Below are 16,427 nucleotides of genomic sequence, written 5' to 3'. Positions count from 1 at the left end.
ATTCGAAGTCACCACAGTGATTCCTGTCAACAGAATGTTGTTCAAGTTCATGAACACTTTATGGTTACGATAGGGTATGTGAGTCACATAGCAATGACACAAAGTTGTCCACGCAGTGAAACCAGTCAGCAAACTCCTTCACTGTGTATGGGCGACAAATGCATTGTAGTCAGATAGTTGGGCCATAACTTTCAGCGTCTACTGTCTTTATAAGTAGGCATCTACCAGATTTCAGTTGCAACAGAGAGCGGGTCGGAGAAAATGCATCGCCTTTTGGTTATATCGGTTATTTGTACATTCCTCATGATTACTGATCAAACAGGTATTTATTCATTTTTTTCTCTTTATTCATTAATAAAGTTTAACGTGTTTGTTTCGCTTCATTTTCCTCGGAGACATTAAAGATAGCCCAAAGGAGAATCCCAATGTAATTTGCACATTTTTAATGATGACGCATGCTATTTTTTTTAACTTACTTGTATTATTTATATATTTTTTGGTTTTCTTTCTTACTTTCCTCATGATTTATTTGCTTTCATTATTAAAAATAAATTTAGAGGGTGGGGTGCGTCTTTCCAGCCCCTGATATAATGAACCACAAGTGTGCGTAAATCTTGATGTGTGTTTGAGTTGAGGTTTGACCTGAATAGACATTTCGATATTATTTCACACAGTGGCGTACCGTGGGTCGAGGCATAGGGGGGGGGGCACTAGCAAAAAATTTAGTCACTTAGTGGGCGCGCAGCGCAAAGCGCGTTTAAATGACAGGTATACTGACCTAATACAGACATTTTAAGGACTGAGCCATTAAACGGATATGTATCTAACTGACCAAATAACGCGAGCGCGAAGCACGAGCTGATTTTTTTTGTATATATTGACCCCAAAGCGACATTTTAAGGACTTTCTTTTAGGAATTTATGAAGAGCATACATATCTCGTCATAGTAATCTAACGCGAGGGCCAAGCACTTGCTGATTTTGATAGAATTACGCCTAAACACATAAACATTTTTGTAGTCATTTTAATCATGAACAGATACGCATTTCACTTACTAAATGATGCAAGCACGAAGTGCAAGCTGAAAATATTTGAAATTCAGATCTAAAGAGGTGCATTCGAAGGCTTGTTTTTAGGAATTCGTTAAGACTATATGTATACTAATTGAATAATTCGAGCGGGAAGCGCGAGCTGAAAATTGTTGATATTTACCCCAAAAAGGGATATTGTGACAGTTTTTTTTAGGAAATAATGAAGAACAGACGTATCCCACCAATGTTTATAAATCTGAAAACGAGTCTACATTAATTGCTTCCTTCTATAGGCTATGGCTTTCGAGATAAACATAAAATATTTATTTGCTTATTTGTTTATATATTCTTTTTAGGGGGTGGATACAATTAGAAGTTTTAGAAGTTTTCGCATTTTTTCTAGTTAGTTCACGAAAATGCGGTCGTCATATTGGAATATTTTGTGTATTTACAAGGCAAATGCAAAGTTAGCGGGGTTTTAGCATTTGTAAATAGCAGACAACAATAAGCAAAAAATTATTTTGAAATATCATTGTTCGGGAGCATACGGTAGAGTGAATCCAAATGAGGGGAAACGGTTGGGTGTATACCATTGCACGTAGCCTTCATTGTAAGTGATACATAATTTAGTGGGCCTAAACTAAAAGCAACACTAACCTGTATTTCTAACCATCTAACAAAAAGAGTCACAAAACAAACTTTCAGTGTATACGTGCTTTATAAGTAGGCATCTACCAGATTACAGCCGCAACAGAGAGCAGGTCGGAGAAAATGCATCGCCTTTTGGTCATATCGGTTATTTGTACATTCCTCATGATTACTGATCAAACAGGTATTTATTCATTTATTTAATGGTTTATTTATTTATCTTTTTTTCTTTATTCATTAATAAAGTTTAACGAGTTTGTTTCGCTTCATTTTCCTCGAAGACATTCAAGATAGCCCAAAGGAGAATTCCAATGTAATTTGCACATTTTGAATGATTACACAAGCTATTTTTTAAAAACTTATTTGTATTATTTTTATATTTTTTTTGTTTTCTTTCTTACTTTCCTCCTGATTTATTTTCTTTCATAGGGGTGCGTATTTCCAGCCCCTGATACATGTATAATGAACCACAAATATGTGTAAATCTTGATGTGTGTTTCAGTTGAGGTTTGACCTGAATAGAAATTTTGATAATTTTTCTCACAGTGGCGTACCGTGGGTCGAGGCATGGTGGGGGGGGGGGCGGTCACCAGCAAAAATTTTAGTCACTTAGTGAGCGCGCAAAGCGCATTTAAATGACAGGTATACTGACCTAATAGATACATTTCAAGGACTGAGCCATCAAATGGATATGTATCTCACTGACCAAATAACACGAGCGCGAAGCACGAGCTGATTTTTTTTAATATTCACCCCGAAGCGACATTTTAATGACTTTCTTCCAGGAATTTATGAAGAGCATACATATCTCGTCTTAGGCATCTAACGCGAGCGCCAAGCACTTGCTGATTTTGATAGAATTACGCCTAAACACATAAGATTTTATGTAGTCATTTTAATCATGAACAGATACGCATTTCACTTACTAAATGATGCAAGCACGAAGTACAAGCTGAAAATATTTGAAATTCAGATCTAAAGAGGTGCATTCGAAGGCTTGTTTTTAGGAAATAGTGAAGCACAGACGTATCTCACCAATCCAACAATGTGAACATAATCACGGAATAGAAATGTTTTATATTCAAACCTGAAGAGGGGCAACCACTTTGAGTAGGCCTAGTCATAAAAAAGAAGAACATGTCTCTACATAATGCAACAAAAACTCGAAGTGCTAAGAAATATATTTGGTGCAGTTAAAAACGGGATATTCTATTACAGCAAGATTTTATATTTCATTAAACTGACACTGAGCACCAGGAATGATGAATTCATAAGCCCGGTTTATTTCAGATTTGTCTGATGCCAATTCGTCCAATACTTGCCAAACTATCTATCACAATTATGGTCTACCATCAGCTCGTCCACTCACCACATTGTATACTATTATTTAGTCTAATGCCTTTCTGTACATTTAGTCCATATATCATTTGGTCTATTTGGACTAAGTGTTAAATTGTGCAAAGTGAATGAAAATGAAATTGATATTAGAACAACTGGTTATGAGACGAAATCGTCAAAGACGAAATGGTGACTAGTCGAAGAGATGATTGGACCAAAATGGTTAATGGACGTATGGACGTAAAGGCATTAGACTAAATGAAAGTAGACCATGTGGCGAGTGGACGAATTTGCAGTAGACGAATTGGCATTTTACCCATAAGCTCTATGGCCTACGAAAATCATGTTTCATAAAGTTATGAAAAGTATTTCTCATGTAATATGATTATAGCGTATTAAATTATACAATAATTTGTTCTCCACCACGACGTTTTTCCGTCTTTCTCCCTCTTATCTTTTTCTCCTTTTCCCCCGTTTTTTTTCGGGGGAGGGGGGGGGGGGCACTCGTGTGCCTCCCGTGGTTACGCAAATCATTTCGCACATCTTTTACCATAAATATAATTTGAATTATGTACACAATTGAATATTGATTATCGGAATTCAAGACATAAATTTATTTGACGTTAATCAATGAAAAATTATATTATTCTTGAAAATAAACTAACATAATAATAACTAAATAAATAAATAAATATAATATCCCATTTTTTAAACTTAATTCTCTTCACTGTAGCTATTTTTACTACACTTCATGTGCATGTGCATTGCTATATAAGTTTACTGTTTAGTCACTTTTATTGAATGCTCCTTTGTTACTTTGACTTTGTAAGTCTGTGCTGCAGCTCTATTTTTTTATCTTGTTATAATTTTCTAAGAATCTTGTACACAGCCATCATGCCTGGTAAATACTTCACTTGACAAACTCTGTTTAATCCTATTGTGCTGTGGTCAGCTCTAACATCAGGAATGTGCTCTGGATTTTGGTTCCCTAGTTGTTCACAAACGTGTTAAGACATGGGGGTACGGGCTTCTGCTCATGCTGGCCCTGTTCACTGAATGATCTCCCACCCCCCCCCCCCCGTTATCCGTGAATATCCGTGAATGTACTTCCATTGACATATTCAAACGCTACCTTAAGACGCGTCTATTCAATGCTTAATTGTTTCTTAATTTATCATTGTATTCGTACTTTTCTCTCTCTCTTTCTTTCTTTCTTTCTTTCTTTCCTTCTTTCTTTCTTTCTTTCTTTCTCTTTCAATGCGCCTTGGCACTCTGCAGAGTGGATTTGGCGTTTAAAAAATCCCATCTATTATTATTATTAGTACATGTATATGCGATTTTTTTTTGGGGGGGTGGGGCAAACTTAATTAGGTATCATAGAAAGTCATAGCATATATTAATACTTTAGTTGTCAACATTGTTTTACCGTTATCCAGCTTTCTACGACTAACTCAAACGAAGGAAATGATGCACAGCGGTAAGCTTGTCGCGCGTGCATTTTAACGAAATGGGACCCCATTTTTTCATTCAAAACACAGTAGAATATCAATATAGTAGATTATTGATATTTAGGTATTTTATGACATCATTAAATTGGTGCCAAACACTATATTACTTTTTTGTGCTTTGTTACGTCATCAAAATATGCAAATGCAACGCTCAATTCCATGGTCACTGTGGGTTTTTCTTTTGTTATGTTTAGTTATTCGCCCTATTTCGTATTTTTTGTATCCGAGACAATAAAAGTTATATACTTCAAAGTCTTCATTTTATTGTGTTTTCTCTAACAGGCCACCGAACTAATCGCTATTGCCAATTGAATGTCAGTTTTGCTTTAGTTTATTTATCTCTGGGTATTGTTATGGATTTATGTTGTAGGCCAGTTTAAAATGATGAAAATTTTATATATGATAAATCTTTTGAAAAATATCCTCGAAATTATAAAATGACGAAGATTAATCACGGTTCTGTTTATGTTCTTGTTATCATCATGGTTCAGAGGCTTGGACAAGGCGGCGACGACGGAGAACTGTTCCACCCCCTCCCCAAGGTAAGCACTGAAAAGCTTGAAATTCCTTCCTTTACGCGCCCTTGCAATGTTGAATAATATGAATTTCACAGTATATCGCTATGCCAGGTAAGCGTTTAGAAACTTTGCCATCGTTGAAATCGATTGTTAACATGCACTGACCGTTGATGGTTAAGCGGCGGGTGTGCCCATTCACATGACATGGTCACAACCTCTTTAAAATCTTTGCCACCTATTTGTGTTCGGAAAAATTACGAATCCTTTTCAGCTGAACGTCATGGATATTAATAAAACATTAACGTCTCAAATCGGTCTTAATTCTTGACCTCAGCTATTATGTTTATTGTATTGTGAAAAATATTGCACCGTGTTGAAATGAATTAAATTAAATCAAATAAAGCATAACATTAAAAAATTAGAATTGTCTCGAAACTTTGTGTGTGGATTTTATTTACTTTATTTTATTTATTATTATTATTGTTTATTATTTATTTTATTTTATTTATTTTATTATTTTTTTGAAGGGGGGGGGGGGGTCATAATATAGCATCTGCATCTCTTATTCTTTCTATGAGTGATATTGTGGTATTTATGTGCTCGTTCTCAAGGCTTGGCAGAAGTAATCAATTTCTGTTGTAACTTTTTTGCCAAATTATTTTTATAGCGAAAAGTTGAACATTGTGTGCTATTTTGGAAAAGGGCATGTATATTTTATATTTCCTTGTATTATAGACTCATTTCAACATATCAGCATGCTTTTAGTAACGTTACATTGTACTCAATTTGCAATGATCTATCCTTCTTATTAAACAGATGTATATTGTCCGGTTAACTACAATTCACCATTGAATAATACCAACAGTCTGTGTCCCGCAGGAACAACCATACCCGAGAATACACGTTGTGAATTTAGCTGCCCTACTGGGTACAATCTCGTTGGGAATCAATCTGTGTATTGCATGTCGGATGGTTTGTTATCTGACGAGATTGGATGTGAAAGTAAGTGAATAATGAAATTTACTGACTGTACGATTTGGTAAAAAAAAATGCGCTTTCAATATGAAACCAAACTCTGATGAAGGCAAGCGAGAGAGTCTCAGAACATTCTTTATCAGTTTATGTATGTGTTAAATTTTCTCAAAATTAAAATCTTCTTTTGAGGGTCAAAGGGTGTATCCACTTTTGTAAAAAAAAAAAATCATCATTTGAGGGTCTAAGGGTTAATCGTCACTTGCAAAATACTAATTAGTAAGTATTAAAATAGATTAAAAACAAATAGGTGATCTCCATTTTGTGTACTTCATGCAATTCGTGGACAATGAAATTCTATTGAAATTACATTTCCTCGGGGGGGGGGGGTGACAGTGACCATATTTTTCATGGTAGAGGAGGCGGCGTAGCCCGGTAGCTTAGATAGGAAAGGACGCAAATGTTTGTCAAATATTAGGTTGTCCACCCAGTGTATTGCACCTGCCAGTTCGCGTCAAAATCCTGAATATACAGCGCGTCCCAAAAAAAATGTCCCTCTGACATAGGACTGAATTAATTCTAAAATGTGGTAGGATTCTCAAATAAATGTTCATGAGTAGAAAGTTCATTTCATGTTCTAACTTTTATGAAAATTTCATTGGTCGCGCTTCAGCGGTTTTGAATACACACTAAGTTACGTAACAATGGTGCATTTTAGCTCATTCCAAGTTTGCAGCATTGATGCATTTCTTCATTGTCTAAGGCATGTTAAGCCCCATTCTTACATCCATGATCTGAGCAGGGATAATTCCCTAATCATATCTAGGCTCATCAAATCATAAACTTGAGCATGTTCAGAAGGACAAGAAACATAAATTAAGTTTGTTTGATGATGCACCAACTTGAAAGAAAATATGAATGATGGATGAGTAAAATAAGATGAAAAAGGGGGAATCAACAAATTAATCACCCTTTGCGAAAAGGAACTATACCAAAGAAAATTTTGACTTTTTTCTTTTAAAAAGTTACACAGAATTATTGAACTTGACCTCAGTAGCTAATTAACTAAAAAAAAGTAATGAAAACAAAAATGCAGTATTGTTGGAATTATGCATGAAACAGACATGACCCGTTGCCTCAATCATTGTGCATCTCCAGTTTATCAAACATGAAGTGAACTGTCAAATACTGTTTTTGCCCTTCTGAACATGCTCAAGATTGTGATTTGATGAGCCCAGTTAGATCATGGAGATTTTCCTGGTCAGATCAGGGAATTCCTTGGTCAGAACAAGGAGATAGAGGTGATATCTCCTTGGTCAGAGTGGTCAAAAAGGGTTGATATGCAAGAAAGTGCAGAACACAAAGCAGTGTTGCATGCATATAAACTTGGAATGGGTTGAAAAGCACCACTGTTACATAATAGGCTGTGTATTCAAAACCACTGAAGTGAGACCAATGAAATTTTTATAGAAGTTAGAACATGAGATGGGCTTCCTATATCCATACATTTCATTGATAGTAATTTTTATTTTTGGAAGTTATTAAGCCGCATATCAGAGGGACATTTTTTTTGGGACGCGCTGTATACCAGAAGGTGGTCTTTACTCAGGGAAGAAGAAGAAAAAGAAGAAGTCGGAGTACTTTAGGCTGTACACCCAAGGCATCTTACTAATGAAAGGTCCTGTCATGTTGCCGTGACCTGTCCTATATCCTGACATGGACGTTATTTTGTGCACACAACCATAAAGTAATATACATGTACAAATATGATAGGCCTATATATTAACACAAGGCTAATTAGAAAATTTCAATTCGGTCTTTACAAAAATTGATGTCAGAGAGGTGGTGTGAGATGAATTGGGGTCATCAAGGCCTAATGGAAAAACCGATGGCTTGATAATGAAGCAGAACAATCGAAGAGTAAGAAATAACAGAATTACAAAAATAACATGACTCTCATATTTTTTCGTCAACCAACGAAAGGGTTGGTTAAAATATGACAATTGTTGTCGGTAACATGAAGAGTCGATTTTAAGATCTTGGACCAAGGCTTTTTATTGGGTGGCCATGAGCCTATTAAACTACTAGATATAAAATCAAATAACTGTTGCATGTGCCCTTACAGAAGGATCGAACTTTAAAAACCGAATAATTAGATCTGCTCCAATTATTTTTGGGATATTTTCGGCCATTACGTGTCCTGTTTGGAACTATTCTTCGCCTGTAAACGGATCATGTGAATCGAACTCTAGTGTTAATTGGTCGACGGAATAAAAAAATAAGATTTGATTCACTGAAAAATGCTCTAATTGGATTTTGCTCCTTATTGGAATATATACGTCCTGTTTCACGTGCAAGAGCAGAACGAACTCAAAGTGTACAAGCGATTTTATCATGCGTCCGAACCAGTGGACAATGTTTGAATAATAAGATGTGCACACTTTGTTTTGTAATTTTCCCAGTTATTACCTGTTCTGTTTGGGGGTATACATGGCCTCTGAACGGATCATGTGACTCGAACTCTAGTGTTGATTGGTCAACTGAGTGTAGGTTTGAATGTGCCGAGGAATATCGTCTGGAAGGGGATGATATTGCAAGATGTGGGGATGACGGACAACTCAATGGATCCCTCCCAACCTGTACAAGTAAGGCACTCGCACTTCTGTTTTCTGATAGATAAGAAGATTGCAAAAATGAACCTTGCTATTGGAGGGTATATAAGCATACGCATCAAAAGTTGATGATAAGGCTGATTTTTTTTGTTGAGAATCTGGAACTGTTTGAGGATTAAATATTCAGACGATGTTCTAAGTGGATGACATGGGGAACTTTGACACTTATATCTCAGAAATCCAAATTTTTATGTTGTATATCACACGTCTACATTATATGAAAACTAATCCTCATTAAGCAACGAGTCCTGCATGAATTTTCAGATCTCTTGAGATATATATCCGGTTTCAAATGCAAGTGTGGAACGATCGCGGATGCATAAGACAGGCACTAATGTTTCTTAACTATATAACGCAAGATTTTAATATTGGATATGCAACAATTTCTTTTGCGATATTTTCAGTTATTACCTGTCCTGTCCCTAACTATAACACGCCTCTGAATGGATCATGTGACTCAAACTCCAGTGTTGATTGGTCGATTGAATGTAGGTTTGAATGTGCAGAGGGGTATCTCCTTGAAGGTGACCACGCTACAAGGTGTGGAGATGACGGACAATTTAACGGATCTCTTCCGAGTTGTACCAGTAAGGCAGTTATGCTTGTATTTTATTTATTCATTTATTTTATTTATTTTTTTTTAAATTTGAAGTTTGAGGGTGAGCCGAATAAATTTATTTCCTAGGCATAGACAGATCTGTTGAAATAAATGTCTTCTTTGAAGTGCAAGAGCAGAACGAAATCAACCTGTATAAGTGACTCTATCATGCTCACGAACCATAAGCCAAAGTTTGAATAATTTGATATTCTCATTTATTTTGAAACATCGTCAGTCATCACGTGTCCTGTTTGGGAATATACCTTGCCTCTGACCGAATCATGTGACTCGAACTCTAGTGTTGATTGGTCGACTGAGTGTAGGTTTGAATGTGATGAAGGGTATATCCTTGAAGGTTACAATAATGCAAGGTGCGAAGAGAGTGGACGACTTAACAGATCTCTTCCGACTTGCACAAAATAAGGCAATCACGAATGTATTTGTGTTATGTGAAAATGAACAGATTTATTTGTCTTTGTTATCATTATCATTGTTGTTATTGGGAAGGCATACGAAAATCGTAATTGAAAAGGAGGCCTGGTCAAATTCTGACTAAAATGGTTTTTAAAGGTAAATGTGGCTGTATCTTAAAAGAAGGAAATCAAATGCACCATATCGCATTAAACAATTGTGCTTTAGAAAAGAGAGAGAAATGTTCTTAATGCTTTTTCTTTTTCAATTTCAATTAGTTAAACATTAGAAAACATGCATAATATAATCTGCTAGCAATACCATTGTGTTCCAATTTAATTTTCTTTGATAATTATGTATAAATCCATGGAAAAAGAATTAACAATGAAATTAATTGCTAGATTTTTACAAGCCTGACCTAGTTAATGTAATATGATAACACTGTCGTACATATTGCAATGAAATAAAAGCGGATAAAGAAAAGTGAATAAAAAAAATAAGATTTGATTCACTGAAAAATGATCTAAGTGGATTTTGCTCCTTATTGGAATATATAAGTATTGTTACACGTGCAAGAGCAGAACGAACTCAAGGTGTACTTGTAAGCGATTATATCATGCGTCCGAACCAGTGGACAATGTTTGAATAATAAGATGTGCTCACTTTGTTTTGTAATATTTCCAGTTATTACCTGTCCTGTTTGGGGGTATACGTGGCCTCTGAACGGATCATGTGACTCGAACTCTAGTGTTGATTGGTCGACTGAGTGTAGGTTTGAATGTGCCGAGGGATATCGTCTGGAAGGGGATGATATTGCAAGATGTGGGGATGACGGACAACTCAATGGATCCCTCCCAACCTGTACAAGTAAGGCACTTGCACTTGTGTTTTCTGATAGATAAGAAGATTGCAAAAATGAACCTCGCTATTGGAGGGTATATAAGCATACGCATCAAAAGTTGATGATAAGGCTGATTTTTTTTGTTGAGAATCTGGAACTGTTTGAGGATTAAATATTCAGACGATGTTCTAAGTGGATGACATGGGGAACTTTGACACTTATATCTCAGAAATCCAAATTTTTATGTTGTATATCACACGTCTACATTATATGAAAACTAATCCTCATTAAGCAACGAGTCCTGCTTGAATTTTCAGATCTCTTGAGATATATATCCGGTTTCAAATGCAAGTGTGGAACGATCGCGGATGCATAAGACAGGCACTAATGTTTCTTAACTATATAACGCAAGATTTTAATATTGGATATGCAACAATTTCTTTTGCGATATTTTCAGTTATTACCTGTCCTGTCCCTAACTATAACACGCCTCTGAATGGATCATGTGACTCAAACTCCAGTGTTGATTGGTCGACTGAATGTATGTTTGAATGTGCAGAGGGGTATCTCCTTGAAGGTGACCACGCTACAAGGTGTGGAGATGACGGACAATTTAACGGATCTCTTCCGAGTTGTACCAGTAAGGCAGTTATGCTTGTATTTTATTTATTCAGTTATTTTATTTTCTTTTTTTTTAAATTTGAAGTTTGAGGGTGAGCCGAATAAATTTATTTCCTAGGCATAGACAGGTCTGTTGAAATAAATGTCTTCTTTGAAGTGCAAGAGCAGAACGAAATCAACCTGTATAAGTGACTCTATCATGCTCACGAACCATAAGCCAAAGTTTGAATAATTTGATATTCTCATTTATTTTGAAACATCGTCAGTCATTACGTGTCCTGTTTGGGAATATACCTGGCCTCTGACCGAATCATGTGACTCGAACTCTAGTGTTGATTGGTCGACTGAGTGTAGGTTTGAATGTGATGAAGGGTATATCCTTGAAGGTTACAATAATGCAAGGTGCGAAGAGAGTGGACGACTTAACAGATCTCTTCCGACTTGCACAAAATAAAGCAATCACGAATGTATTTGTGTTATGTGAAAATGAACAGATTTATTTGTCTTTGTTATCATTATCATTGTTGTTATTGGGAAGGCATACGAAAATCGTAATTGAAAAGGAGGCCTGGTCAAATTCTGACTAAAATGGTTTTTAAAGGTAAATGTGGCTGTATCTTAAAGAAGGAAATCAAATGCACCATATCGCACTAAACAATTGTGCTTCTTTAGAAAAGAGAGAGAAATGTTCTTAATGCTTTTTCTTTTTCAATTTCAATTGGTTAAACATTAGAAAACATGCATAATATAATCTGCTAGCAATACCATTGTGTTCCAATTTAATTTTCTTTGATAATTATGTATAAATCCATGGAAAAAGAATTAACAATGAAACTAATTGCTAGATTTTTACAAGCCTGACCTAGTTAATGTAATATGATAACACTGTCGTACATATTGCAATGAAATAAAAGCGGATAAAGAAAAGTGAATAAAAAAAAATAAGATTTGATTCACTGAAAAATGATCTAAGTGGATTTTGCTCCTTATTGGAATATATACGTATTGTTACACGTGCAAGAGCAGAACGAACTCAAGGTGTACTTGTAAGCGATTATATCATGCGTCCGAACCAGTGGACAATGTTTGAATAATAAGATGTGCTCACTTTGTTTTGTAATATTTCCAGTTATTACCTGTCCTGTTTGGGGGTATACGTGGCCTCTGAACGGATCATGTGACTCGAACTCTAGTGTTGATTGGTCGACTGAGTGTAGGTTTGAATGTGCCGAGGGATATCGTCTGGAAGGGGATGATATTGCAAGATGTGGGGATGACGGACAACTCAATGGATCCCTCCCAACCTGTACAAGTAAGGCACTCGCACTTGTATTTTCTGATGAATAAGAAGATTGCAAAAATGAACCTTGCTATTGGAGGGTATATAAGCATACGCATCAAAAGTTGATGATAAGGCTGATTTTTTTTGTTGAGAATCTGGAACTGTTTGAGGATTAAATATTCAGACGATGTTCGATGACATGGGGAACTTTGACACTTATATCTCAGAAATCCAATTTTTTTATGTTGTATATAACACGTCTACAAGATATGAAAACTAATCCTCATTAAGCAACGAGTCCTGCTTGAACTTTCAGATCTCTTGAGATATATATCCGGTTTCAAATGCAAGTGTGGAACGATAGCGGATGCAAAAGACAGGCACTAATGTTTCTTAACTATATAACGTAAGATTTTGATATTGGATATGCAACAATTTCTTTTGCGATATTTTCAGTTATTACCTGTCCTGTCCCTAACTATAACACGCCTCTGAATGGATCATGTGACTCAAACTCCAGTGTTGATTGGTCGACTGAATGTAGGTTTGAATGTGCAGAGGGGTATCTCCTTGAAGGTGACCACGCTACAAGGTGTGGAGATGACGGACAATTTAACGGATCTCTTCCGAGTTGTACCAGTAAGGCAGTTATGCTTGTATTTTATTTATTCATTTATTTTATTTTCTTATTTTTGCAAATTTGAAGTGTGAGGGTGAGCCGAATAAGTTTATTTCCTAGGCATAGACAGATCTGTTGAAATAAATGTCTTCTTTGAAGTGCAAGAGCAGAACGAAATCAACCTGTATAAGTGACTCTATCATGCTCACGAACCATAAGCCAAAGTTTGAATAATTTGATATTCTCATTTATTTTGAAACATTGTCAGTCATCACGTGTCCTGTTTGGGAATATACCTGGCCTCTGAACGGATCATGTGACTCGAACTCTAGTGTTGATTGGTCGACTGACTGTAGGTTTGAATGTGATGAAGGGTATATCCTTGAAGGTTACAATAATGCAAGGTGCGGAGAGAGTGGACGACTTAACAGATCTCTTCCGACTTGCACAAAATAAGGCAATCACGAATGTATTTGTGTTATGTGAAAATGAACAGATTTATTTGTCTTTGCTGCTCTAATTGTGCATCGAATTTAATGAATGTGGTACCATTGTAAAGAAGAAGAATCATTCTTTCAGGCTATGTGTTTGGATTAATTCAAAAATTTTGTAATATAGGTTAAAATTTTGATCTAAAATATGATATAAAATAAATATTTTCACCTGACAAATGCTGCTATTTTCACATTTTCAGGCTAGGAACTAACTTATTTAACAAAATATTATATAAAAAATAAATGACCAATATGAAAGAGTAACTTTTACTCTATCTGATGGTGCAATAATAATTCATTTAACTTGAGATTAAAATAGATAAATTCTTAGAGAAAGAAAATATCACGAATCACGAGATTTTGCAAGGAGGATTCAGCCACGAGATGATTTGGATGAATCTGGCTTTTTTGCTCATTAGCATAGGGACCCGCGGTCTAACTGCTAATATCTCATAAAATCAAATATTTAAGATGTATGTCACACGTCTACAAGATGTGAAAAATCCTGTCAATAATCAACGAGTCCTGTTTTAACTTTCAGATCTCTTGCTCACTTTGTTTTGTAATATTTCCAGTTATTACCTGTCCTGTTTGGGGGTATACGTGGCCTCTGAACGGATCATGTGACTCGAACTCTAGTGTTGATTGGTCGACTGAATGTAGGTTTGATTGTGCCGAGGGATATTGTCTGGAAGGGGACGATATTGCAAGATGTGGGGATGACGGACAACTCAATGGATCCCTCCCAACCTGTACAAGTAAGGCACTCGCACTTGTGTTTTCTGATAAACAAGAACATTGCAAAGATGAACCTCGCTATTGACATGATTGAAGGGTATATAAGCATACGCATCAAAAGTTGATAATAAGGCTGAATTTCTTGGTGAGAAACTGGGACCGTTTGAGGATTAAATATACAGACGATGTACTAAGTGGATGACATATTGAACTTTGGCACTAACAGTCATACTGCAGGTCCAAAGAAAGTTGCTTCTTTTTCCAAGTGATATTCATGACTAGAGATGTTTTGCATATTTAATGAGCTTGATGTGGACCAAAACACCTCTTTTCATTCGGTAAATGCTGCTCTAATTGTGCATCGAATTTAATGAATGTGGTACCATTGTAAAGAAGAAGAATCATTCTTTCAAGTTATGTGTTTGGATTTATTCAAAGATTTTGTAATATAGGTTAAAATTTTGATCTAAAATATGATACAAAATAAATATTTTCACCTGACAAATGCTGCTATTTTCACACTTTATTTTTGTTTGAGCCCAAATGATTTTTATGTCATGATAAAGCTAAATATGTATTCTTTGAAATGATATAGATTTCAAAATAAGAAATGGTTTAATCAGGTCAAGATCACACTTTTTATTTGCCAAGTACATAAAGCAGTTTGAAAACAAGAACACTGCACTCTGATTGGTCAAAGAAACCAAACAGTGGAAAATTCCAACGGTTCCAGTGCCTGGGTTCGTGGGAAGGTCACACTTCCCGTGCTGTAATCTCAAATACCCCGCACCTGTTGTTCCGTGAACCTTATCCAGCCAATCAGAACTCTTGATTTAATGCAAGTACAAAATTTCAGAAATCTCGTCTTGTCCCTTGGTGGGAAAAGTGTGATCTTAACCCGATTAAAAGGTGCCCCATATCAAGAGTGGCATTCTGAGAAAGTACACAAGTTCAGCATTATGGTGATATAGATATTATTGAGGCTCAAAATAAAAAGTTTTGCGCAATTTGCAAAGCAGAGAAAGAAAATTCTAAACAAAGAAAATGCAAAACAAAGAAAGAAAATTCAAAACAAAGAAAACAGAGGAAGAAAATTTAGTTTCAGGCACATTTTCAGGCCAGGAACTTACTTATTTAACAAAATATTATATCCAAAATAAATGACCAATATGAAAGAGTAACTTTTACTCTATCTGATGGTGCAATAATAATTCATTTAACTTGAGATTAAAATAGGTAAATTCTTACAGAAAGAAAATATCACGAATCACGAGATTTTGCAAGGAGGATTCAGCCACGAGATGATTTGGATGAATCTGGCTTTTTTTTGCTCATTAGCATAGGGACCCGCGGTCTGACTGCTAATATCTCATAAAACAAAATATTTAAGTTGTATGTAACACGTCAACAAGATGTGAACAATCCTGTCAATCATCAACGAGTCCTGTTTAACTTTCAGATCTCTTGAGATAGATATCCGGGTTCAAATGCAAGCGCGGAACGGTCGCGTATGCATAACCGACACTCATCTTTCATAAATATATAATGCAATGTTTCATAAATATATAATGCAATATTTTAATATTGGATATGCAACAATTTCTTTTGCGATATTTTCAGTTATTACCTGTTCTGTTCCTAACTATAACACGCCTCTGAATGGATCATGTGACTCAAACTCCAGTGTTGATTGGTCGACTGAATGTAGGTTTGAATGTGCAGAGGGGTATCTCCTTGAAGGTGACCACGCTACAAGGTGTGGAGGTGACGGACAATTTAACGGATCTCTTCCGAGTTGTACCAGTAAGGCAGTCACGCTTGTATTTTCTTTATTCATTTATTATATTTTCTTATTTTTGCAAATTTGAAGTGTGGGAGTGAGCCGAATAAATTCATTTCCTAAACATAGACAGATCTGTTGTAATGAATGTCTTCTTTGAAGTGCAAGCACAGAAAACTCAACATGTATAAGCGACTCTATCATGCTCCCGTACCATAAGCCAAAGTTTGAATAATTTGATATTTTCATTTATTTTAAAACATCGTCAGTCATCACGTGTCCTGTTTGGGAATATACCTGGCCTCTGACCGAATCATGTGACTCGAACTCTAGTGTTGATTGGTCGACTGAGTGTA

General features: G+C 35.8%; 1 protein-coding gene across 6 annotated transcripts in view; it reads left to right on the top strand.

Annotated features, from left to right (window-relative positions):
• The first annotated feature begins 211 nt into the window (after positions 1-211).
• The window catches only part of LOC121415943 (P-selectin-like), a 32,274-nt gene continuing 16,058 nt past the window's right edge, over positions 212-16,427 (top strand). For 4 of the 6 annotated variants that reach the window (XM_041609346.1, XM_041609344.1, XM_041609349.1 and 1 more), the window contains exons 1-9: positions 1,636-1,863; positions 5,017-5,067; positions 5,860-6,045; positions 10,381-10,563; positions 10,995-11,177; positions 12,288-12,470; positions 12,897-13,079; positions 14,129-14,311; positions 15,912-16,094. In XM_041609346.1, the coding sequence (XP_041465280.1) occupies positions 1,803-1,863; positions 5,017-5,067; positions 5,860-6,045; positions 10,381-10,563; positions 10,995-11,177; positions 12,288-12,470; positions 12,897-13,079; positions 14,129-14,311; positions 15,912-16,094 (1,396 nt within the window). In that variant the 5' untranslated portion in view covers positions 1,636-1,802. Of the gene's footprint in view, positions 323-1,635; positions 1,864-5,016; positions 5,068-5,859; positions 6,046-8,474; positions 8,661-9,091; positions 9,275-10,380; positions 10,564-10,994; positions 11,178-12,287; positions 12,471-12,896; positions 13,080-14,128; positions 14,312-15,911; positions 16,095-16,427 lie in introns of those variants that run through there. The other 2 variants (XM_041609345.1, XM_041609350.1) reach the window with 2 other exon arrangements.

Source organism: Lytechinus variegatus, chromosome 5, assembly GCF_018143015.1.
Source record: "Lytechinus variegatus isolate NC3 chromosome 5, Lvar_3.0, whole genome shotgun sequence".
Lineage (NCBI taxonomy): Eukaryota > Metazoa > Echinodermata > Echinoidea > Temnopleuroida > Toxopneustidae > Lytechinus > Lytechinus variegatus.
The sequence above is the reverse complement of the archived record's forward strand: the minus strand, read 5'-3'. Positions and strand labels throughout refer to the sequence as shown.